Source organism: Stegostoma tigrinum, chromosome 13 (genome assembly GCF_030684315.1).
Source record: "Stegostoma tigrinum isolate sSteTig4 chromosome 13, sSteTig4.hap1, whole genome shotgun sequence".
NCBI lineage: Eukaryota > Metazoa > Chordata > Chondrichthyes > Orectolobiformes > Stegostomatidae > Stegostoma > Stegostoma tigrinum.
Window position 1 is genome coordinate 76,008,651 of NC_081366.1, and position 27,029 is coordinate 76,035,679.

The 27,029-nt window shown below is 41.5% G+C and overlaps 1 protein-coding gene across 1 annotated transcript in view; it reads right to left on the reverse strand.

The window, feature by feature from the left end:
• Window positions 1-27,029, reverse strand: part of LOC125458318 (protein FAM53A-like) — a 142,815-nt gene that overhangs the window by 16,559 nt on the left and 99,227 nt on the right. Inside the window, exon 4 of the mRNA XM_048543510.2 lies at window positions 21,561-22,381. Within this exon, the coding sequence (XP_048399467.1) occupies window positions 21,561-22,381 (821 nt within the window). The remainder of the gene's footprint in view (window positions 1-21,560; window positions 22,382-27,029) is intronic.

Sequence of the window (27,029 nt, forward strand, 5' to 3'; positions counted from 1 at the left end):
CATGAGCTTCCTTGCTCTCCATGGATGCTGCCAGATCTGCTGTGATCTCCAACTATTTTTTTGTATTTTAGTACAGATTCCAGCATCTGTAGTAATTTGCTCCTACATGGGATAGGATATCCTGCTTTGGAGAACAAGGAGAAAGAAATAAAAAAAATGAGATAAAAACACATTCAACAGGGCTCAGGATCCTGATGTACCACTTCAGTACACATTTATCTCGAGTGGCAATGAAACAACACTCACAATGCTGTCAGCTGCAGCAACTGAACTCACAGACAGCAGCAATCTTACTGGTCACAAGTTAATGCTTGTGGCAAACTTGAGCAAAGGCTGCATTGGCCACAAGCTCAGAGAGACCAGCCTCTGAATTCAGAGGTTTAACCACTACGCATACTTGTTTCTATCCCCACTCTTCAACTATCCCCCACTCATACTGACAGTATGCACAAGTCATCAAAAGCGGCAGACTGTCACCACCACAAACAGACGACTAATTCAACAGCTTTTGGAGTTGACAGGCTCCCCACCCCTGGACACAGCAAGGGGCTGACTTAACACAGGTGTGGTCATATCTGTGCATTACCTGGGCCAAAAAATGCAAACCAGAACAAAGATTGAAGAAGAATTAGAATCCATGTTCCACTTGTGATGAACCTGATAAACAGCCAGAATCAACTGGAAGTGAGTCGATATCTGGCATGTTGAAATTCTGCTCATCTTGCTGCCAATTCCACTACCCCAGGTGGTTTGGCGTGGTGCTGTACAGAAACGCCTGTCCACAATAAAAAAAAAACTGCGAATGTTGGAAATCTGAAACAAAAACAGAAATTGCCTCAAAGCATCATTATTGTACTCAAAATGTTAACCTTTTCTCCCCACAGATGCTGCTAGACCTCCCAAGTTTCTCCAGCAATATCTGCTTTTGTACCTACCACAACATTTTCTTCCACATATGAAGTTCCGATGATGATCGGACAATTTCCCATAGTTTCTAGTTATGTAAAACTCCATACAATAAAAAAGGCAGGGTGGGGAGAGTCAGGTTGTTTGCAATGGTGCAGTTATGGATGTGAATTACAGGAGTTCTCTCACTGCCAAGTTAGATTTGCAGCATTTTGAACCATTTTTCTTTGTTATCATCCCCAATTTTGCCAAGCCGATCATTGTGATCATGCTCTGGTGTTTAACCACTTTTGGATATGCCCACAACATCAGATATTAAGTGCTTCATCTATTTTTGAGAATGGCAAATGGAGGGGACTGCATCGGCAAACAGATAGTTTATGCATGAATTAATAGTACAACGTTTGAATTATGTTCAATTAGAATATCCCTTCTTTGCAACCTTGATCCAAACAAGAAAGAAAGTTCATTTTAGTTTAAGGAATTATTGCCCAACCACCCAAGTCCAAAGTTTTCATTTATTTGTAGCTGTGTTTGTGACGTAATGAGTGACAAGTTCCCTGATAAATACACTAAAGTACAGCAGTGGTTACCATGATGTGGGCCTTTCATGTATTTGGGATTCCTTAATCAAAACAGCAAACCCCTTGTTGCTCAAGGGACAGTTCAATGCTGCAACTGCCATGCAAACAGATCAAACTGTGGGTAAATCGAAGCTGTAAACTCAGACCACATCAGAATTTCCTAAACTCATCATGAAACCCGAAATCCTGGAACTTAACACTTTCTGGAGAACCATCACCTCAGAGTCTGCACAGGTCGAAAGCAAATCACCCACATTCTCAACTGCAAAAAGGGATGGGCAATAAATTCTGGCCTTGCCCCTGATGCCGACATTCAAAGAACCGAAAAAAAAAGCAAAAGAAATTAAAGAGGCAAGTGGGGGAGGGGTGGACTTGAGAGCAAGTATACAAGTGCAAGAAGAGAGCGTGAGAACAACATAAAGATAATGAAAGGAAGGCCTTAGAAGGTGAGGGAGGATGATGTTTTCTTGCCCCCCTCTTCCTCCTGCCACCCAAAAGAGAGAAGGTTCAAGTCTGGGCATAGGAGCAGCTGAACCTTTATTCACATAATACAGTTCTTGTTAAACTAATTGTGTCTTTTAAGGATTACCATAAAGTGCAGATTTAAAAGTGCCAATTAACAGATCTTTGTCCGGTAGCCCATTCATTCTGTAATTCAACTTGCATTGAAACAAGAGAGAAAAACACCGAACAAAACATTGCCTCTGAAAGTGTGCAGCTGCCTCCAGGTGAAGCCTGGCAGCAAAGCGATGGCCTTTAATGTGACAAGCATTAATAAGCATATAATTGAGAAGTGCTTTATGCCTGGATTGGGACTTTGCATTTAAATGTACTGCTCAAGTAGAAAAATTTAACAGGAGTTAACAGGAAGCTGTTTAGCACATTGGAATTCAGGCTCAGATCCGAATAGTTTATGCTGCCTGCTTTTAAAACTCGGTTCTTGGATTTTCCTCCACTCCATTCCCAATCTTCTGATAGTTTTTAAGAAGGGGACACTACAAAAAGAAGTTTCGCTCCATCTCAAAAAACAAAAGTTGGAATCAGAATTTAGTATGACACGCTCCACTAGATTAAGCAGTGAAAGGTGAAATAAATTAAACCATTTCAAAATTCCTACTGATGGAAACTATCCTGTAAACTTACAGTATTAAAAAGTTTTCAGAAAAGTAGCTCAAAATAAAACTGAAATGAAATATCCCTGCTATTGTTGCACAACACTAGGAGGACTGGCTGACAACGCTATTGCTGTGGAGAGAGAGAGGATGGTCCCTTGGCTTTACTAAGCATTTTTCCATTCCATCAGCCTTTCCTGCCAATTTAACAGGAGATATGCATAGGAACATATTCCTGAAAGCTGGCAGGCAAGTCTGAAGCTTGAGAGAAACTAGGGCACAGTAAAAGCACCTTTGGAAGGCAAACCTTATTTGTGGTGGACAAAAATCCAAGCCACATCCTACTGACAGTGTTTGAAAGAAACAGTAACTTATTTAGGCCCAGCAAGAGTGTGGTGAATACGGTTTGAAGCACCTGACCCTTGATCGAGCCAATGACCCAAATAAAGTTAAGAAACTGCGAAGCAGGTTCTAATACATAAAATCAAAGTATCAAATATTGAATATTCCAAAGACAGAATCGCCTTTAGGAGGAGGAAGAAAGGGATTATAGTTGATATTTGGCACATATCCTAAAAGCACCAAGATTCTAACTTCAGGTCCCTCAGCAGTACCAGTGAGATCTACAGTAGACACTCGACAAAAGCTGGTCATTCCATGGGGTTTAGTCTGGCAATTGGATTTACGTGATTTTCAATGGATCACTAAAATTACATGATGTCTTAGTGTAAATGCAAGTAGTTTGGAATTGGAATGAAATTCAATGAGCTATTGACAATTAAAAGGTAATGAAGCAGGAAAAAAAGTTACAAAACAAAGATATTTTCTTGTCATCGCTTGCTGCGGCTGCACCTAGTGTTTTGGTCTGGTAATTTTGTAGGTACAAAAGTCGTTTACAATAGTCTTGATGTTAAAACTCCAGGCATATTAGAGGACCAGCTGGGAACTGGTCACTAGGTGCTGGACAGTGCTGCTGCCTGAACGGTTGTTGGACAAACCAGCAATGAAGCTGCACAGACGTTTTAAATACGTAGACAGAAAGAGAGGGGGAAGACGGGGGTGGCGGGGGGAGCGGGAAAGGAGGGGACACAGGCAGGAACTGCCAGGGCAGCATCTATCACTTTATGCAACACTATCTCCTACATGCAGGAATTGTGAACATCAGCCATGAAGAACAGATGTTCCTTTGAGACGGAGAGGATCCCAGTCCGTATCGAGCAAATTATCTAGTTCCCAAGTACTTAGCTGCAAACTCTTCGAAAAACTATTAACAATAACAGAACAGATTAATACCAAACATAGGAAGACGACAAACAGATTTTAATTAGTGAAGAGATCCCACATGACGTAGAGTGGTCACAGATCTGGTTCATGTGTGAATATCGTACAGATCTCAGCCAGGCAGAAGAGGAAAATAGATTTTAGCACAACTGGGCTAGAGACATTGATCAGTCCGGCTTCCACCACGGGACCTCACTGCCACATTAAAACATGTTCCAGACAATCACTCTACTTTACATACGCTGAAGACCTGCTATGGCAAAGTTGAAGGTGGTTACCAGCAGCCTGTAAAAATGAAGGAAATCTGAAAGAGAAACCGAAAATATCGGAGGTGCTCAACAGATCAGGTAGCATCAGTGGAGAGAGAAACAGGTTTTCCAGTCAAAGACGTTTTGCCAGAGTCCAGAAATAAGATCATCAACCTGAAAGGTTAACTGGTTCACTCTCCACTATTTGTCCATGGTTATTCTGAAATACATGGCTACAAAAGCATCACTCTTCATTATCAAGGTGGGGCAGAGGAAGACCTATGCATCTCCCTCAATATGGAGAGCACAGAGGCATCACATGTCACAGAAGGGTCTCGCAGATATCAAGGGTTCCGAACAGCAGAAGTCTATAGGAGTATTCAATGTGTAAGGGAGTACTTAAAAAGGAAATTAGGATATCAAAAAAAAGGGACATGAAAGCATAAAGACAGCTAAATTAAAGGAAAAGCCGAAGTTATTTTACAAAAGATTAACAATAAAAGGATAACTAGGGAATAAGCAGTTTCCATTAAAAACCACAGTGGCAATTTGTGCATGGAGCCAGAGTACATAGGTAGAGTTCTAAACACATACTTTGTGCGTGTTCACTAGTGACAGAGACGATGTAGATACGGTAATCAGGGAGAAGGGGGCCGTGGTGTGGCTAAAGAAATTAGCATAGACAGTTCTGAATAGTCTGGCAGTCTTCAAAGTAGACAAGTCTCCAGGGTTCGACGAAATGTATCCCAGGCTGTTGAGTGAAACAAGGGAGGAAACAGCAGAGGCTTTCGCAATAATTTCAATTCCTCTCTGGTCACAAACAAGGTGCCAAAGGATTGGAGGACAGCCAGTGTGGTATCGTTACTCACAAAGGAAACAAGGATAAACCAGCAAACTACACTCCAGTCAGTCTAACCTCAGTGGTAGGGAAACTAACAGAAACAATTCTGAGGGAGAGAATTAATCTGTGCTTGGACAGACAGAAATTAATTGGGAACATTCAGCATGGTTTTGTTAAGAGGAGATCATGGATGACCTACTTGATTGAATTTTTCAAAGGGGTGGCCAGATATACATATTAGTGGCGATGTGGAAAAAAAAGATTTTTCAGTCAGAGGATGATGGGAATCACTGCCAGTAAGGTTGGTAGAGGCAGAAACCTCATGACATGTATGAAATATTTAGATATGCACATGCAATGCCAAGGCATACACAAGGCTATGGGCCAAGTGCTGGAAAATGGGATTTGAATAGTTAGCCCTCTCTGATGAAGGGTCTAGGCCCGAAACGTCAGCTTTTGTGCTCCTGAGATGCTGCTTGGCCTGCTGTGTTCATCCAGCCTCACATTTTATTATCTTGGAATTCTCCAGCATCTGCAGTTCCCATTATCTTTGAATAGTTAGGTAGCTGTTTTTGACTGGTTCAAACTCAATGAACCAAAGGGCCTTTTTCTGAGTTACAGTCCTCTATCTCATGCATCTCAAGGAAAATATGGCATCAACCGTTGACACCAGCATGAATTCAGTCACTAGTAAAATGGAATAAATCTGTTGGTCTAAGTAACAGACCATTTTTTTGGAAAAACAGACTTGATCTGTTCCTATACCACCAAGGGAATTAAACAAAAAACTAAAAGGATCTCAAGAACAGGATTTGGTATCAACATGGAAGAGGCTTTGGGAATAGGGATGGAGGTTGCTGGTCACAGAAATGCAAATAGCACAGATATTTCAATCACTGGATCGTCAATGGAGCAATGAAGATGCGACCGTAGGGAATCATTGACACAGCTGACCCCGTGCAAACTGTCCAACAAACTGAACTTTCCCAGTGTGCATCTGTAATCCTCCAAGAAATCCTTTTGAAGTTGGAGGATTTGAAGGGTTCCAACTTTCTTCACGTAAATAGTTATCCAGGAAGGTCAGATTAGCAGTTTAAAAACACGCTCTCAACTTCTGGCTGACTACCAAACAGATTCCCTGATTCAAGTGATAGTAACCTTCTCTCCAACTCAAACAAAAACAACCTGCAGCCTGTGACGTGGCACCCATCATCCCTCTGACCCAAATCTGCCGGACCAGATGCTCGGGAACTTAATATCCCCTCCTCATGCCGTAACACTGAGCTGTTTAACTACCCTAAGTACTCTTCTGCTTATCTTGTATCCTAACCCTGCCGACCCAACTGCCATCCTATCCCCTACCTGTCCCCTTATCTTTCTTGAGTAACTTTCAAATTGCCTTTGAAACCTTTGAAATACAGCAATGCATTTCAGAAAAAAGGCATGTTTTGGCTTGCAATCATTACTCTGTACTGAGTGAATTTCTCTTTGGTTTCTTTCGATGTGCGCCCAGTCACAGAATCTTGGACAGAAATATCACCAACAGAAAAGTGGACAAGGTTTACCATCAGTCCATTCAGTTTAGTTGGCAAACTGAATCTTTGGGATATTATTTCTGATATGCAAACAATAAATGAAAAATAGCACAACATCCTTAATCTTCACAAAGCTGTTTGGTAAAATTTTTGACAAGAACATTGTCTTTTTAAATGACATGAGATGATATTACTGAGGGCTTCCACGTGACCCTAAGGAGAGAATAAAGACTCAAAATACCTATGGCTTAAACGGCTCTGATACCTAACTAGAACAAGGATAGGGATTTACTTACATTTTAAAACAACAAAAATTCTACTAAGTGACATCAGTTGTTGTTTAGCTGCTATGAACTGGACATTTCAAAGGTGTCCAAAAGACAGTAGTCTTGTTCTTGCAACAAAACCACAAATGAGAGAGGATGCTGTCTCATTTTTCACTTATTCATTAGTAGCCAGTAGAAAGGATGTTTCTTATCTTGACTAGCAACTCTACCTTTCACCAAGCCCTCTCCTAATAGGACAGTTGCTCTTTATGAAACGCACACTTATATTGCAAAATCTTATTTATCCAGTCATTTTACTTCAAAATTTATCCAAGACCGACCTGAACAATACTTACAGCGATTCTATCATTACTGTTTCATTTCTAGATACGAACGAAGATCAACACACAATAATACTTCAGTTTCAGCAGCAACGCTCAGAGGCGAACCTACCACTCCAAAAAGCATTTTCTATTCATACAACTTGTTATTAGCACAGAATTTACTTCAGGTGCAGTTTGACATTAGTACTGAACTCCATGGCTTTGGGGGGGGGGCGCTGCAGCAGTGGGTTGAGGGGTATCTTTTGGGACAGACATTAAATTGAGCTTTCAGCTGCCCCCTCAGGAGCAAGTACAAACATGGCACTGCAAGAAATCTTCGCTCAACCTCTTCCTGTGGCTCCCAGTAATTCCAATGCTATCATCTGAAAAAGATTGCACACAAGACTGTCTGCTCTTCACCTTACCAGAGACCCATCTTCTCACAGTTTAACAAGAGATTTACATGCAAACATCCAATCTTTTGTTTGGTTAAGTTGAAAGAACTGCAACACAATGAGAATACAAGATTCTGCTTGGAGAGCGATAATAATGTAAAATGACAGGGATGATATTATGCAAGACTTCCTGTATTAGAGCAGCTAGACAGTTTTCATGACCAAGGTTTATCCCTTAACCCAAATCTTTTAAAAAAAGTCTGTAAGATCTTACTGTTTACAAAATTGGCTGCTCTATCACTGACATTGGCATAGTGGCTCAGTGGTTAGTACTGCTGCCTCAGGAGCACCAGGGACCCAGGTTGATTCCATCTTCCGGCACCTGTCTGAGTGTGGTTTGTGTCAACCTGAGTCTCCGTATCTTTTTTCCACATGCTCCAGTTTCTTCCCATAGTTCAAAGACGTACAAGCTAGATTGATTGGCCATGCTAAATTACCCATAGTGTCTAGGGATGTGCAGGCAAAATGGATTAACCATGGGAGATGCAGGGTTACAGGGATAGGGTGGGGGTGGGGGGGGGTGGGATGCTCTTTGGAGGGTTGGTGAGGACTAGATGGGCTGAATGGACTGCTTCCACACAGTAGGGATTCCATGATTAAACCTGAGACTGCCTTTAAAATAAAGTATTCAACTAACTGTAAAGTAATGTTGCACACCCTGAGAGTGTGAAAAAGGTGCTGTAACGATCAGTCCATGGTTACAGCTAAAATTAAAGTTCATGAAATTAGAGGAAAATGTCTTTCCTGGTTTGGAAACTGACTGCAGAGCAGGAGACAGAATGTACGATAATGCCCAAGTACTCTAATTAGCATGAAGTGGCAAGTGGCGTTCTGCTAGAATCTATGTCTGTGCTTTGTCTGGTAACCTACCAACAACTCAGACAAAGAGAGTGATAACCACATATTCCAGTTTACACACGATGCAAAGATCAGCAGCTTTGTGAGCAGTCTATAAACCTAGGGCCAGTCCGTTCACAAGCAAAATTAGGAGACACTCTATAAGTGAAAGATGCTACAGGTTTGGAACTCACTGAAAACAGCAAATGATGCCAGGATTAATTGTTAATTGTAAATTGTAAATTTGAGATTCGTAATTCGCTAATTGGATATATAGAGTCAGATTTCAGATCAGCCGCGATCTAACTGAATAGTGGAACAAACTCGAGGGGTTAATCAGCATTCTCCTCTTCTCAATAAAAACTGAAAGAACTGCGAATGCTGTAAATCAGAAATAAAAACAGAAGTTGCTGGAAAAGACCAGCCGGTCTGGCAGCATCTGTGAAGAAAAGAAAAATCAGAGTTAACATTTCGGGTCCGGTGACCCTGCCTCAGAAATGTGCTGTTAGAATCAGCTGAGCTTTTTGCTTTTAATGACTTACAATTCAATTCCTCTGGAATAGTGGAAATGATTTGCAGTGTTGCTCCCTCCTACAATTTTGTCCAGAGGATAAAAAGTGCACAGTTAGTGTATCTGATACATATAAAAGGAGGGCAGCATTTCAGAACCTCAACTATTCCAACAAACAATACAGAGTTCCAATTTAAAAAGAGGGAATGACAGCACAGGACAAAATTTAAAAAAAAGTGAACAAGGAAGTGAATGTCCAAGCAAGAAAAAAAAATGACAAGCAATAAGTGAACAAAGTATTGCTTTCTTGCTGCAACCCCCACCTCCTGCCTCCTGTAATGCACAAAGGCAGAAAGAAAGCAACATGTAAATGGTTTGACAACGTAGTCGACTGGTGTAGGGCTCTAATGTTTTGGTACTGCTGTCAAATAATTGCGAGGCATAGTTAGCATTCAATCAGAGAAACCCAGTTACATCAACATGGCTGTTAGCCTGAATACAGCGTAAAAAAAAATTTGCACTTCAAACCATCAAACCAACAGAAGAGCTCTTTGAACGCGGCTTGACAGCAGGCTGGGGGATTGGGTCATTGCTCCCATGGATCTCATGAGGAGAAGGCTGCTCTTTGCAACTCAGAAGGTCAAGGGTTTTACACACACACACTGAGTACTTAGAGATGTAGCAAAGCCCTTCTCTACTCAACCAGAGTCCATTTAACTCCAACATCCGCAGCTAACAAGCTCCAAGATGGGATGGTGGCTGTGGGAAGGGGGATGCTGTGGCAGGGCTGAGGAGAGGCCCTTTGTGAAGCTTTCATTCCCCAATAACACCCTGCTCGTTTGCCAACGATAGGATTATTTTAGACAAGCATTTACACAAGTTCATTATCACACTGAAGACAGGTCTTGAATCACAACATGCAAATTAGATTTTAACAGCAACCTCCCCCATCCTATTTACAAGTCTGTAAAATTTAAGCAGTACACTTTCACAACATCCATTGTTCAATCTTCTAACTGAAACGAAGCAAATTTAGAGAAAACCTATGAACTAATACACAGCATTTGAAGGTTTTTCAAATCAACAATATGAACATTTAAACAGCACAGACCTGTTTCCAACTCCCTAGTAACAGAAACAGAGTGGGGAAAAAAAGGAAAATAGATTGACGTATTGAGGAAAACAAAATGTAATGTTTAGGTGATGGGGGGGGGGGGGGGGGGGGGGGGGAGAGAACATACTGTTGAGCCCTGCCATTGTGAAAAAGAATAGCACTATCGCCCATGCTTTTTAGATAGAAATGATTTATTATAGATTACAGTAGAAATGATACAATTTCCTTCAGGTATAAAGCTCAGCTGATTCTAATAGCACAGACAGATTCAGATATCATTCAGTTGATCCGAACTGTCATGTAAAAGTTATACTCTGTTCAACTAAGATATGACCAGAGGTGTACAATTCCCCAGAAAATGGCACAAAAAAACAGATCAACTAATATTCACTCTGGTAATGATTTCCCACTACGACTTTGAACAGCATTACATATGTTTATAAAAAGCTATCTGGTTAGCAACACAATGGGTTAATCACGTCCTGCTGTCCTGAGATTCCTAGCGTTGTTTAACAATGTTCAAGATGTGCAAACGCTTGGTACAATGACAGACCCTACTGGGCCTGAGGGAAATTCAAGATGGTAGTGCATCCATAAAAACACACTGCCAAGCAATCACGCACCCCATTCGAAATGGGAATGGAAGGGTAAAATTAGCAAGTACATCCACAGCATCACTGCACCCAGCACCGACAGAAAAGGCTTCCCCCAGAAATCTGGAAGAATGCAAGTTTCAACTTGCTACTCTGAGGCAAATTTAAGACGTCACAGACATCTAGCTTATTCTTTGATTTCAAAACACATGACATTAAACCAATAAATTGCATACATATTGAGCAATGCTCAGAAAGCTGCGCCTCACCTTCAAAATTAAGGGGAAGGGGAAGGGCTAGGGCTAGGGCTCCAAGGAAAGTTGGCATCATAGCAAGGGAAGCACCACCTAACACAATCTACCAACCTTTTAACTATAAGGAGAGAATAGTGGAGTAAGCTGCTGATGAATCTGCACAGCAGTACACTACTGGTTAAGTGGGACATACACAAACAAGATCAAAACAAAGATTCAATCCCCTTTAGATTCAAACTGGGCAAGGGAGATTAAAAGAAATTTCAGAGTATGTGCAATTTACAGACGTTTGCTCTCCCAAAACGTGAATATTTTTGAAAGACTAGCTTTAAACGCAATGTTAATTTTAAAATAGTAGGTCATTGTAAAACAATAAGAATATCACTCTCAGTCAATATTCCCATATATTTGAAGCCCAACTGTTAAGTAAAAATGAAAAATAAATGGTGCATCTTCAGATCTAATTGCTACCATATAAACAATCGGGATCCCAGGACCTGTTCACAAGGCAAACCCTGCATTGTATAGAAAGATCTTTTGGCTCGATGCTTCTGTGGCAAGTTTTCAAACTCCAATTACACACAGTGCAGAAACATACTTGATGAATACATAAGGCTTTTCAACTTGAGCACTGCAAGCAGATGTCTCCGAGAGACTCCAGATACTCCGAGCTTTATAAAAGAAACGTTTTCTTAGGGAGAGGGACTGATAATTAGCCTGCTGTTTCTCCAGTGAGCGCAGCAAAAAAATTTGTAATTAGTGTCTTTTATTACGAAGGGGTTGTTCAATACTGAAATGATAACTATGGAAAGAAAGAACCTTGGTGTTAGCAGGGGGCAGGGAGAGGACGTAAGACAGACAGATGCAGAATATTTCAATGAAATTTTATATACAGGCTGAAGATAACAGAGCTGCTTGTCAAATGCCTGTCTGTAAAGCAATTCAAATTAGTTAGGCTGATCAAAGGTTACAATTTTATCTGAAGTTTTAAACATCATTCTGTTTTGCAAATGGGACGATGTGGAGGATTCTTCATCACCATCTCTTGGGGAGATGGAACCTAGCAATATTATAATAGAGTATTAATCCAGAGACCAAGGCAACGTGTTGGGAACTCGGGTTCAAACCCTGCCACAGGCAAACGGAGGGATTTGAATTCAAATAACAATCTGGAATTAGGAGTCTAATGATGGCCATGAACCCACTATAAAGTGTCAAGAAAAGCCCTCCTGGCTCAGTGAGGTCCTGAAAGAAGGTACCTGCTGAGAGTTGGGGAATTAAGGACAGTATGTTACACATGCACCACCAATGTGGTGCAATACATTAACAGTAGGGAATGGTTTGATTCTCCAAATTAAGCAAGGTGCCATTGTGAAACAATGGGGAACTTGTGGTATATAGAGTATCAAAATGGTGGCCAAAGAATGACTCAAGGTCACTATGTCGAAAATTAACCCTCATTTTGTTTGGTCACACAATAAATGAGCAGAAAACCCATGCTAGCTTGTGGCAGTAAACAAACATGTCAAAAGGCATTCACATTGATGGCCAACTGCATAATCTTCTGCTTACATCCAATTTTCCACAAACAGGAACGAGTTGTTTTCTGAAAACTTGTGGGCTTGCGTTGGCATTTTGCAATTAGCCCTTTGTTGTGGTGCCAATACACTGGTAATAGATTAACACAGCTGTGCAGTCTTGAATATCCCCAAGTTTTTGCTTGGTGCCAGATTCGTCAAGCATGTTCTAACCAAGACAGCAGCCCAGCTGTACCTAAAGCCTTAAGCAACTAGTCCAGTGTGCTGTAAACTGACAGCAGGCAAACTGAAAGAGCTACCCAAGAAAAATGCTTGCAGCTGTCACTGAAACAAAACTTCAGGAAACTTGTTTCCATCTGTGCAGTCAGGTCAACATGAAACCAGGATCAGCAGAGTAACTTTCAAAAACCAGAGTTGTTTACTCATCAGGCCTATCTGAATCAGCGCTAGCACAGGAACGATGGTAATGAAATGCACTGTAGTTTTTCAATCACTGGCCCTCAGATTAAAACAAGGTACTGTTTAGATTGGATCAACAGACAAGTATTGCAAAGTCTGTGAGGCAGAATGTATTCACCCCTAGTACAACATGCATTTTCCACTGTCAGTAACAACTGGGTAGTCTGGTATTTGAATACCAGTAGATTGCCTCCTATTTAGTTAGTAAAATGCGTAAGACTAAACAATAGGAAAAAAATTGGAGAGAAAAATACTGTTTCTGGGCTTCCTGGTGAATGGTTCATTGGAGAAGCACTAGACCGAGCAGTTTGCAGAAATGAGAATTGAGTCAGAACACGAACTCTGACTTACTACTGACAGCAATATCACATCATCAATAACAACAAGAAACTGACAATACACAGCAGGTCAGTCAATACTGTAAAGACAAGAGGCATATTCTGACAGCTGGGTATCCTTCAGGGTAAATCACACCTTGGCTTTGACCACAAGGCCGTAAGACATTGAAGCTCTTCAATGATGCTACGCATTTCTAGTTACCTAATTATTTCACCATTTATCACAAACATTGGGATGACGTGATAAGAAGACGTACACAGTCTCCTACTGTTTCTCCATATCCTGTCCTCAAGCTCTCCCAGCTGTTTAGTTGTCATATTGATCTTTGACTCATTTTGGTAAGCAGACGAAATGTGCGTCTGAAAGATAGCAGTTCCATTGGTTTGCAACACTATGCCCCTTACTCTTCAACCCAAATACTAGGAACATGAAGTTAAGTCCAAAATCCTGCTGGATGTCACCAGACTACAAGAGGCTGATCTCATCCAGAATGGAACGCAAGAGGTGCTATAATTAATGATAATACCCAGGATGGGCATCATGGGAACAGTCAAGGTTAGCATTTTCTCTTGCTGCTCAGTGGGCTGCAAACCGCATTGGAGATAGATTTGTTGTGCTGTTATTTACAAAGAAGCAATCCATCAGCATTCATTATCTGGATACACATAGAGCATTGCTATGAAGACTACTGGCACTTATGATTCTACAATCCAGCCACAGTCAATTGCTTCTGAGGGGGACAATATGGGTAACAAGTTTCCAAAAACATTGGAGACTTTAAAAGATTTTTAATTAAGGCAAATTTCAGTGAGCTAACAACATAACCTCTGTTTCAACTTCACCTGATGAAGGAGTAGCACTCTGAAAGCTTGTGCTGGCGTCGTGTGACTTCTGCCTTTTGTCCACCCGATCCAACACTGGCACATCCACTTCAGTTTCTATGGAGTGAAGGATTGCAACTTCATCTTACATCTGCCTGCATAATTATTACAGTCCTTTTGGATTTTAACCTAACTATAGTTCTAGCAGTTTAAATCTGAGCATCCACAAGACGCCGTGGGCCATTCCCAGAAGAATTGTATTCAACCAAAAAGTGCAGCTTCGGTTTCTCCCTGAAATTATCATTGACCACCAAGTCAATGACTCGACCTTGGTTCAACGTGGGGTGCAGGAGAGCATGTCAATATAGACACCAGCACACTGAAAATGAGGCATCAACCAGATGAAGCTACAGAACACGTTTATATGGACACTGTACAACAGAAGCAACATGCAATGGATAGAGCAAAATGCTTCCACAGCCATCTGAACAATCCTTCTAAATCAAGGCATATCAATAATGGACAATTAACCAAGTAATTGGAGGTAAGAAAATGACAACGCAGTTCCAAGTAAGGGTTATACATGACTAGCAGGTGAACCTTCAGCCTGTGGCCTATGCATGTATATCTTAAACTTGTTCTTCTGTTTGGAAGAGGCACTTTGTAAGGTGCTGTTGAACAAGGCTTGCTGCAGTACACTTTGTACATAGTAGACACAGCTTCTACTCTGCACCGACAGTGGAGTGGACATTAAGACTGTGAGTGAATGATCCATGAATTTAGAAGGAGCGTTAAAGGAAGAAATAACCAAAACATTTTACAGCACATTAGCCAAGAGTCCTTTTGACCAACACACATTAATTCCCACTGGATGGGATGTGTCAGCATCCCAAAATTAAACTGGGCTTATATTTAAATTTGCGCAGGAGGTATTATGTTGACAAGAAAGGAAAGGAATCAAGCAGGTAATTGGGTTTCATGCATCTAACAGACTGCGGTATATTGTAAAAAGCTGAAGTAACTACCTGTTCAACAGAAGAGGCAAAGTAACACTAGCTTCAGAACACTAACAACTCAATGTACTATGTACCCATTCGCAAGGAAACATCAAATCTTTACTGTGCTTCAACAGTTACAGCCCAAAAGGCAGACATTCGCTGAAGCAATCCCACTCTTGACATATACAAATTTATTCTTTGAATAAGAATCATAGTCCTGTACAGGGGAGATACTGATAGACAGAAAATTACTATTGGATGCTGCAGTAGTAGACATCTGGCACATCAGCTATGCTGACCAATCAGATCTTAAAAGGACTCAATGTGTTCAGGAGAGGGTGAAATTTCTCTATCGCTCAAGAAATCTCTCCAGAAACCATTTTACAGCCAAGCATGACACACCGAGATTCAGACTGGGTTCCAAAACTTGTTTGTATATTTTTGGAATAATTAGCACAAATAATTTTGTCTTTAGGATCATTACTTCAAACTAAAATCAGTGAACCACAACCACATCAATTATGAAGGAATCTGGTTTCTTCCAAGCTAAATAATACCAGAGCTCTTATCTGAGCTTAGTTACTAAACCGAGCAGTGTGTAAAACAATTGAAGCAAATCGTTTCCTACTCACTCCCATGATAGCAAAACCAGATTACCTACCTTGTGGAGTCTTCATTCTTTGGATTGGTCTCCTTCAACATCAGCCATCATTCACATACCAGGACTGCTTCCAGCCATCTCCCAAGCCCCAACAGGTTTATCCACTGATTTAAAGACTTTGTAATGTTTGTTTAGATCAGGTTCAGACTGAAATAAACTGTTCCAATCAGGCAGACACAATAATAATTTTGGATTTTTATTTGCAGTTGGCTATGTTCCTAAAGGTTGTGCATGCAGCCAAGTGAATAAAAGATGCAATTTCCCTGTTTATTTTGCCACTCAACCAACTTTTTGGAAAGAACATTATGCCTCTCACCCTGAGCACCTTTCAGTCCCCTTTAATTCCACACTTCTCAACCTCAAATTGTATTCCAGCATTAAGCACCAGGTTCATTTTGAAGCTTCATATAACAGATACAAATTCTGCAACAGATACCAACTTTGTTTTCTACCATTTTGAAGAGTTAGAATTTTGAATAATAAATTGACCAAGGAACAATATTGCGTTAGCTAGTTCCTTTTTTTTTACAATTCAAAACAGCACTAGTGCTTGTCTAGCTGTCCTCCCATCAAATCCACAGGCAGTGGGTAGTGGAACTTATGAAGTGTTCTTACATGTTGCCAACATGCAGTCTAGGTTTTACTGCTACACAAGAATATAGCGATGACAACTGCTCAACACAGTCGGATGTTGACTAACTTGTGGAAGTGTTTTGTCAAAACCTCACTGCCATTGTTTGGGGAAGGCAGAGTTGGCACAGCTGATCTGCTGTTGGATTTCAAACAGTGGCATTTTGAGGGCGGTCGCTGCTAAGACATGGGAGGTACTCAACACATTATGTAATGACAAACACTAGAGTCCTTCTTGAAGTCAGCTCTACAAGCACTGGGTCAAAGCTCCTGCAAAAACAATTACAATCAACTGAACACCACGGAGATGGCTGAAAATCATCTTCCTTGCCAGGTCTTGACTTTCAAATGGCCACTGTTCCAGGGGAGGAGAGCAAAAAACAAAACACGCTGCACTGTGGAGCCAACGTCAAAATAAAAATTATTTTCACACCCATTCAGCTACAATAACAACAGTCCAGAAACTGGGATGGGGGAAGGGAAAATGGTCAAGTGAAAGAGGGTACAGTTTGAGAAGAAATTAGGTCGAGTTAAACAAAACAGTTGTATCAGCACATAGGAAGGAAGTATCTTTTAAACAATTTAGGAGCAAATTACTGCAGTTGCTGGAATCTGTACTGAAAGGACAAAAGATGCTGGAAATCACAGCAGGTTAGGCAGTATCCAGAGATAGAGAGATAGAGAGAGAGAGAGAGAGAGAGAGAGAGAGAGAGAGCAAGCCAATGTTTCATGTGGTTTGCGTGCTCTCTCTCTCTCTTTCCCCCCCACCCCCTCAACCACGGATGCTGCCTGACCTGCGGTGATTTCCAGCATATTTTGTGCTTTCAGTACCTTTTAAACAAGCTGTTTTTAGTTCAAAGATGCTCACATAAGAGGTGGACAGCACATAACTCTTTCATTGCAAGCATCAATATTGATAGCACTGGAGTGGCAACACTTCCAAATAAGTTTCCTTTTTATCACCAAGTCTTGAATATACCACCAAAGGCAAGCTCACAGACTTGCCCAAACGTAGCATCTTGGAAGACAAAATAGTTTGGGAATGTACTTCAACTCAAGCTCAAGCCCTACTGATCTGTCGATAACCTGTGAGCCTGCTCGCTTTCACATGAATGTTAAAAGCTGTGGTTTCAGCTCCGCTCTCTACGAGCTGCTGACTTTGCACACTGCAATTCTGGTATATTACCATAACCTGCAAGTCACCACTAATGACAGTGGACAAAACAAGTGATGAGTTTAATATGTCCTCTTCTAATTAAGGAAAGTGGGTGCATGAAGCACAGAGACAATGGCTTCCTGTTTGCAACTTTTAAAGATATCTGGCATTATCAGGAGGGTGGGTGGAAACAGCATGCAAAGAGCCACTTCAAAAATTTGTTGAAAATTGAGATTACAAAGGAAAGAATTAATAACACAGCTAAATGAGAAAGTTCTTATTTTTTTAAAAACACTGGACAATATCACTATTAATAGCTCCAGATGACAACATGCATGTTGAAGAGTACATTGCTCAAGCAACTCAGACTCCCCAAACATACTGTAACATAACACTCATTTAATAATCACAGCAAGATGCTTATGCGATTGATTTGTGCTCACTGACTCATAGTTAAGCAGTGCCTCAATTTTCAAATATTCCATGGTCTCACCACGCCCCAGCTCTGTAACCTCTTCAAATCTTACAATCTTAAGAGAAATCAGAGCGTCCTCAATTCTCGATTCTAAAGCATCCTTAAACTTAACTGTCTCTCCATTAGTGGCAGAGCCATCAGCTGTCAAGGCCCAAAGTTTTGGAACCCTCTTCCTAAGCTTTCTATCTAGCTTTGATCATTAAGATTGCCTTAAAACCTACCTCCTTGGCATTGAATATTTTGGTTGCAAAAGAAACGGAGTCTTGCATTATACAGGACTTCAGAATCACTGGGTATCTCAAAGTGCTTTCCAGCCAATGGAGCTGTCCATTCAAGGGAGAGAAGTGAAGGGATTTCTTCTCAAAAGGGTGATGAATCTGTCAAATTCTGTAGAGCTGGGTCATTAAGTATATTCTAGGCTGAGACAGATTTTTAATCAGGAAGGGAATCAAGGGATAGTGTGAAAAGGCAGAAAGTAAATTTGAGGGCATCAGATCAACCATGAATGGTGGAGCAGACTCGATGGGCTAAATAAGCCGTTGCGATTGGGGATCTTAGTCAGTATGTTTGGAGTTTTAGTTTCCATTTCCAATATATTTGCCATACAGGGAATTCAATGGAGATTGGCTGGATTAAATCCTAGGACGGCACAATTATTTGAGCAAGAGATATTGAGGAGGCTGGTTCTGTATTCTCTACAGTTTCAAAGAACGCATGGTGGTCTCATTGAACAAAAGAGGTGCAAAAAGAAAATAAAACAAATGGCATCAAGGGTTATGAAGGTAATGTGGGAAAGTGCATCGAGGTGGAAGGCTAGCTAAGATCTAACTGAATTTTGGGTTGAATGGCCTATGTCAAGAATTGCATTAAAAAAAAGTATTCTTAACATCCAGATATCAACGACAAGGCCAGCAATAGTTGTTTACTCCTAGAAGCCCTTGAGCAGGTGGCAGCAAGCCCTTTAACAAAGGGCCGAGCAGAAATTGCTGGAATAGCTCAGCAGGTTTGGCAACATCTGTGGAAAGAAATCGGAGTTAACATTTCGGGTCCCATAACATTTCTTCAGAATGGTTTCTGATATATGGCATCCATAGTTCTTTTGTCTTTTACAAGGGGTCCTGTTCAATCAGCTGGTGTAGAACTTGGAGGATATGGGAGATGATTTTGTTTCCCATGAACCCTCTGTCTTTTCTTTCCCTGCTTGAGACTTTTCACTAAAGCAAATTTCATGTTGTAATATCTCTCAGGTTCTGCTAAACAAACCACCTGGATTTAACAGCATAAGCCAAATTAAACCAGAAACCACCGTTGGAGATCCAAGGGCAACATACTGTGAAAATAAGTAGTTATGTATCAATAACCATGGAAAATTTGATATTTATATTACCATTACTCATGGAAAGTAATGATCCAGGTCAGGGCACACTGAGTATTGTGTGACAGTACAATACTTTAATTAAGTGCTAATCCATTAAATAGCTGAACTACAACAAGGCCATGGGCTGGTCTGGCAGTGGAAGAGACATAGAGTGACTGAAGTATCAGAGATAATGGGAACTGCAGATGCTGGAGAATTCCAAGATAATAAAATGTGAGGCTGGATGAACACAGCAGGCCAAGCAGCATCTCAGGAGCACTCCTGAGATGCTGCTTGGCCTGCTGTGTTCATCCAGCCTCATTTTATTATCTTAGAGCGACTGAAGTCAGACAGCAAGGTCTGGATTTTGTAGGAGGATATAAAGATTCCTGGCAACTGGTCGATGCCAAGTTAACCTGGATTTGGGCATGTCAGAGCTAAGGCTTGCTTCCATAATCATTTTGCCAGCCCCAGCTTCACTACCTGTGCTGTACAAACATGACCAAAATCAGGGTCATGTAGTACAAGATATCTACCATAATGTCACACCATCTTCATTCCAGTTGCTGTGCGTCATACAAAGAATTTGAGAGTTTGTTTGTTGTGTGAAGAAGGAAATTAATTGCAATTGCAGCACTAGCCCATATACCTCATCAAGGCAGGAGCAAAGTACTGTGGATGCCGGAATCTGCACTGGAAACAACACATGCTGGAGATCACAGGGGGTCAGGCAGCATCAGCGGGGAGAGAGCGAGTGAACGACTTGAATACAGCAGCGTTGCTGAAATTGTCTAAATGCAAAACGTCAGCTTGCTCTCTCTCCACGGATGCTATCCGACCCATTGTGATCTCCAGATCATCAAAAGCTCTTACAGAAGCTTCATGATTTAACTGTACCAGTGTCTTTAAAAATACCACATACACACTTTAGTATATATTATCAACGAAGGCTTTTCAAACAAGCTCCAAATGGCAATTAGAGATTTTTGAAGATCAATCTACAGTAATCTTTAATTATATAAATAGTGACTTTGTATTTAGGTGGGCTACTATAATTGGAGATTCTGCACTGCAAACACAAATGGAGGAATCTGTTTCCTGTTTAGTATGACTTTGTTTTGGTCCAAGGTAATGTAGCATTTGTGTACGGCATATTCTCCTGCAAACAGAAGTGCACAAGCATCATATTTACAGCAATTTCTTTCCTTGTTGAAAGCGCAGATGCAGTTTGATCTAAACCACTGCTGAGACAGCACAATCAACCCGGACTGCACTGCAAGGTTGCAGCAGTCAAATTACAATATTTTAAAACTTACTGGGCCCAATTCCAATTGCATTTTAAAACACGTCCGCTTCCAGCATTTTCAAAATGATGCAAGTTCACTTTCTGAGAAACAGCTGCAATGTTGAGATTTTGTTGACATTTATGCACATCTTCAGTAAGGATTCCAGCAGTGATCTTGGAGGGACTCCAATAAATACATCTTCCCTTGACATCATCCCTCCTTCAACAAGTACCTACCACTTCCTCTCTTTGAGCTAATTCGACACACACTGAAGTCAAGCCCCTACAATTGCATACAGTAGCAGTCTTTTCAATTGGAACTTCACCACCTGATTGCAGAGTTATCTAGCATCTTCCTGGGGCTTCCAGGAAGGGAGTCAGGACAGCAGAGCATTACCTCCGCACAATATGGAAATAAACAAAATAGTTGCCAGGGCGGGTAGGAAGAAAGACAAACAAGTGAAAAAATATAAGAGGTACAGTTACTCCAGGCTCCACACTAGCAGTGAATAACATCTTGTAAAGTTTGCTTGATCGTATTTTAAACTCTACAAGTACTTTGTTAAATCTAGGCTATTTTGAAGTTTTGATATATTTAGCTTGCAACTATTTTTTGCATTGCCGATCTGATAATTAATACCAGCAACTTTGATCAAGATGAATAACGGAGGAGCAGGGCTGCCGAATTGAATTCACCGTCCCATTTGCTTTTTTCAATTCAGACACACAGGGATCATTTTTGCAAAGGCTGTTTATAAAAAGCAGGATCCGTAAAGATCAAAACTTGCTGAGTAGCCTGATGGCACAGAAGTCTTCATTGTCAGCAATATTTATTAGAAACCAGTTAAGATAATATTCAAGGTGTTTGAAGGGGCTGGATGGGGGGGTAAGAAGCTTTACATATTCCAGGCCTGAATCCAGATCCCATGTTGTTTTACATTGGGTTAACAGATCAATTGGTTCCCACCCACTAGTTCATACCTGGTTCATTTTGAAGAAGTCTAAGGTCGGCCTTGTCCATCGAACATCCTCATCATGCCTCCGTTTTACACCACACTTGCGTTCGTTTAAGTCGCAGGGCTGGGAGTGACTCCGCAACAGGCCTTGCTGCCGACGGTTCATCTCTGGAGTAGAGGAAGGTGTACTTTTGGCTGAGAGCAGACATCTTGCTGCTTCCCGAATGTGCACTGGGGAGAGTGAGAAGCGCCTTTGAGGAATGAATGTGCACTGCTCAGGCAAAATGCACTGCACGCCCAGAAAAGTTCTGTCGCCAATATCTGTGGTATGGCTATTTGGCGACAGCATCCATGGTAATGGGGATTCAGGGGATGTTGTGAGGCTGGAAAAAGTGAAACTGCTGGTGTTTGAGTAGTGGCCAGAGTTGGGCAACTGCTGGAGACCAAGGCTGGTGGGGCGCTGAGTTAGGTTATTGAGCTGCGGACCTGCATTGCCACCACTGTTACAACGCCGCTTGACAGGAGTCCACACCTTGGAGCCCACTGGCTTCCACAGAGACCTGCAGCGTGACAGGTCTTCCGGCACAGACAGCGAGCGACAGTGCCTTTTGGTTGGTGGATCTGGCAGCGAGGCAAAACTCTCAGAGAATTGCAAGTCACTTAAATTGCCCACCGACGTGCTCGTCACGTGACCCATCCACATAGTTGTTGCTGGTCCTGTACACAAGGATTTGCTCGGACTGGAGGAGTTGATGCTATTTAGGTTGTAGCTTGTGAATGAAGGGAACCCCATATTCATTGGCAATTCAGCATGTGAAGTGTCAAATACATTCCACTTCCTTTCCTCTGCCAAAAAGAAAGGGGAAGAGAATCAGGAACACAGTTGTAGCATAGAAGCATCAACAAAACATTTCAGCACAGATTCTCATGAAGATTTGATAGTTCCATGGGTAATGAATCAATAAACAACAAACAAGTCAGATCACATCATAATCATGACGTCTGTATTTCTCAGTATCAAAGCATGGATCTTAGACCGTAACCGAGAACAGAAGCCCAGGCACAATTTTCCTTTTCTTAGCACTGAAACCAACCGCGGCTTCTTAACTTCTGTCTCAGCTCAAGATCAGTTCACACAGTGTGGATTGGGGGCAGAACTTGGGAGTCATCTTGTCTGTTTACTTACTAAGTATAACTTAGTGAACAATGGTTGAGGGGACACCTTTTTTGCTTATTTCACACCAGCTTTATCCCACCCCATACAGCGCATTTTCTTGGGCTGCCCGGCTAAAGGTTACAGATCACTTTATGGAAATTAACATAGCATAAATAAATCATGCTAAAAAATTACAGCAGGAAATGTAACCATATTCTGCAACCTAACAGGAATATGAAAACACTTAGCAGAGCAAGCTATCCAGGAGTAGCAACTGGTAATCAAAAACAGTCCTGCCATTGAAATGATACATTCATGCACAAGGGAATCATGGTGTGAAACTGGTCAGTATGCTGATTTTAATAAATCAAGCAATGGGAGGAAATGATTATGGCAGCTAGGAGTGTATGTCGTTATTTAGGGAGTCAATGCCATAGGCTGGCTACTTAATGCCCATCAATTGCCACCAGAAGAAGCTGAAGATAAAGACATAGTTCAGAAAAAAAAATTCAACGTTGAGAAGGGCCAAGTAGACTAGCAAATTTCCAATAAAGCCTTCACCAAGATCCAAACGGTTTATTTAAAAAGGAGTGGAGGAAATCTAGAAAGTGAAAACAGCCATCACTTCATGTTATGAAGAAGCCATTGGCTACAAGACCAGGAAACACCATGACTGGTTCGATGTGAATGGCCACATCATCCAAGACCCTACCAGCAAGAAAAGGAAAGCTCTCTGTGCTTGACAAAACAATATCACCAGCGAGGAAAAGAGGAGAACACTTCAAACAGCAAGGACAGAGTTACAAAGAAAAACTTGGGAAAATGAGGGCCAATAGTGGACTGAGAAAAGTAAGGAGCTGCAACTCCTTGTTGTCAAGCATGACACCCAGGGTTTCTTCAGTGCCACCAAAGCAATAGATGGATCAAACAGAGATAGTAGGAACTGCAGACGCTGGAGAATCTGAGATAACGAGGTGTACAGCTGGATGAACACAGCAGGCCAAGCAGCATTAGAGGAGCAGGAAGGCTGATGCTTCATGTCTGGACCCTTCTTCAGAAAATGGGCCTGAAACATCAGCTTTCCTGCTCCTCTGAAGCTGCTTGGCCTGCTGTGTTCATCCAGCTCTACACCTTTTTATCTCGGAAGAAGAATAGAATCCTTTTGAGAAACAGGAAACAGCAGTCTCCAATTGAGAGAACACCTCAAAGACCTCCTAAGTGGCATTATAATTGTTGTTAAGAATGAGTTTCAGGAAATACATCAATACCCTATCAAAGATGATGATCTTGGACTTGCACCTAGTGTGGCAGAGTTAAAGCCTTCATAAACCACATGAAGAATGGAAAAGTCGCAGGAGTATTTGGGATTCCATTAAAAATTTTCAATCTTGGAGAAGCAGAGTATACCTGTCATCTCCATCTGTTCCAGAGGATCACAGAAGAAATCGCTGCTGATCTTAGGGATGCTGCCATTGCCATTGTCTTTGAGGAAGGAGACAATTAGGTGCTTTGTCCCTGTCACTGAAGAAATCCATCCAGAAAGCCTGTGTGGCTTCCAACCAAACCAGGGAACTATGGACATGGTTTTCATTGCTTGGTAACTCCAGGAAAAATTCCAGGCACACCACCATCATCGCCTTCATCGATGTATCCAAGCATATGGAAGTCCCTGTCAAAGGCTGGCTGTCTAAAGTTATTCGTCAACATCCTCTATCTCCTCCACGACAAGGTGTCAGTGAAAAGTTCTCACTGATGGTAACATGACGGAACCCTTTGGGGTTCAAGGAGAGACATATCATCAGCCCGACCCTTTCTCCACCTTCATCTCCACAATTCACCTTCTCGTCCAGAACAAGTGTGCCAGGGATGTAGCCATTGTTTGCAGGGCGGACAAAAAAAAAACTTGTAACCTCACCCAGTTGAAATCCAGAAGAAAATAAAATTTGACCTTACGTCTCAGAATTCGGTATGCGGATGACAATGTTATAAGTACTTTCTAAGAAGAGAATCTTCTAACCTCACTCAATGCTTTCGCAGAAGCATTCTGAAGAATTAGTCTCTCATCTTCAACCTCAAGAAGACTCAAATCCTTCACCTTCCTATCAAAAGTCAGGTTCCGGTCCAACCGTCCATTAAGATCAACAGAGAAATTCTCGCAAACCTGGAACATTTCCCCTACGTGAAAAGCTATCTTTTATCAAAGGCTGTCATCTATGCAGAGACTCTGCATCACATCCAATTACTTTTGGAAGCCTAAGGATCAGAGTCTTTAATGACTGTGATATTGACACCAAAATCCTTGCATATAAGGCAGTCATCCTTCTGCTTCTTCTAAATGGCTCTGAAGCTTGGGGGTACAAACAGACACCACCTCACGTCTTTGAGAAGTACCATCAATGCTGATTGATGCAAATTCTCTGCACCAGCTGGGAGGACAGGAGTATTAACCTAATAGCACTTTTTTTTCTTCATTCATTCAGTTTGAGAGCATCAATGGCTAGGCAGCATTTATTGTCCATCCCTAATTGCCTAGAGGGCCGTTAAGATTCTTGCTGTGGATTTGGAGTCACATGCAGACCAGACTAGCTAAGGATGGCAGTTTCCTCCCTTAAAGAACATTAGTGAATCAGATGGGTTTTTCCAACAACCAACAATGGATTCATGATCATTAGAGTCTTAATTACAGATATTTATTGAATTCAAATTCCACCATCTGCTGCAGTGGGATTCAAACACAGATCCCTGGATTAACAGTCCAGCGGTAATACCACTAGGCCATTGCCTCCCCACTCAGTTGAGGCCATGATCAACCGAAACCAACTCCTCTAGGCCAGCCACAGGCTTAAGAGATTGAGTTCTGATTACCAAAGCAAATCTTTTACCCAACTCAAGGAAGGCACTTGAACAAGAGGAACACAGAGGGAGCGTTTCAAAGACTCCCTGAAGGCTTCCCTCAAAAAAATGCTACATACGTCAACACAAGGGAGACCCTCATTCAAAAGTCCTCTATGAAGGGGTACAATCCTTTGATAAGACATGGTGGCAAGAGGAAATAGGAAAAGGAATTGGACAAAGGAATGCCGGTGATCTCAAGGCCACAGACCACTTCCACATCCCAGAAACTCCTGCCATTTGTGTGGTCAGACACATGCCTCTAGATTCAGGTTCATCAACCACACAAAGACCTACAGAGCCCATGACCAGTGACATGGAATTTCCTAGATGAACAATCATAATTGTTCATGTGTTTGCCAATGATGACTGATAGAGCTCAGGAACACTGCAAACTAATTATCAAGGGTGAGGCTGGAAGTGGGTCAAGCATGACCAATGCACGCCTGGGCAATTCAAATTATTTAAAAGAAAATAAATCCAGTCTCCGAGTAATCACGTATAAACAACTCCTTTAAAGTTTTGGAAGATTACAGCCAGCTATAGCTGTAGGACAGTCTAAAAAGTTTTGAATTTCTGTATTTCAGGTTCTTTAGGAGCCTTGAGGGGGCTGCAATGACACCTTATCTCAAACCAGTCTGTCTGCGGAGGTAGTGAATTAAAGCCAGCTGCTGCCTCAGGCTAAATTTCCTTAGGTTAAAGGCCACTGGCACGTTTAACCCAAGTCTGTTTTGCTTCATTTAGAAGGGTTCCATGCTGACTGTCACAACGCAACACAGGCTGAGGCCAGAATTGCAATGGCAGTTTGTAAGGTGATCTCATCAATGTCTGGAGGAGCCAAACCTGTTACTAATCACTCCAAAAAGTAAAAATGCCAGTCGTAAAAGGTCCCCTGTATGGTACGGAGGATAGATCAATGACCGAGTTAGTTGCTAGGTGGTGTAGAAGTCACCCTTACATTTGTCTCACTCTTTCTCCTCCTGATCATACTACCATGTGCAACACAAATTGGGAAGCTAAACAAGTACGTAGGAGCTTCCTTAAGCATCTTCACTATTCCGGCAGCCTGTCTTGGAATCTTATGTGGAAGAGTGGGAAGGCAATGTAGCGAGACAGACAAAAAAGAACTGCAACCATTTATAAAAAATTCACAGTCTTGCAATAAAGTACAAGCTCGTGCACAGAATTTTAAGATGGAAACAAAATCGCACATGTTGTGGAAGTAGGTTTACAACTTCTCAGCTGATTTCAACAACTCAAAAGCTGCTGCATATTTATGGCAAGAGGAAGACAAAATTAGATAATTATTTCAACACTTGCAGATACTGAAAAGAAACAAAATCTATAAACCACAGGTCATATGACACGATATCTACTTTCAACACTCCATGGTGTTATTTGTGTAGGAACCTCAGCTGATATTCTCAATGCCCACAAATATGAATC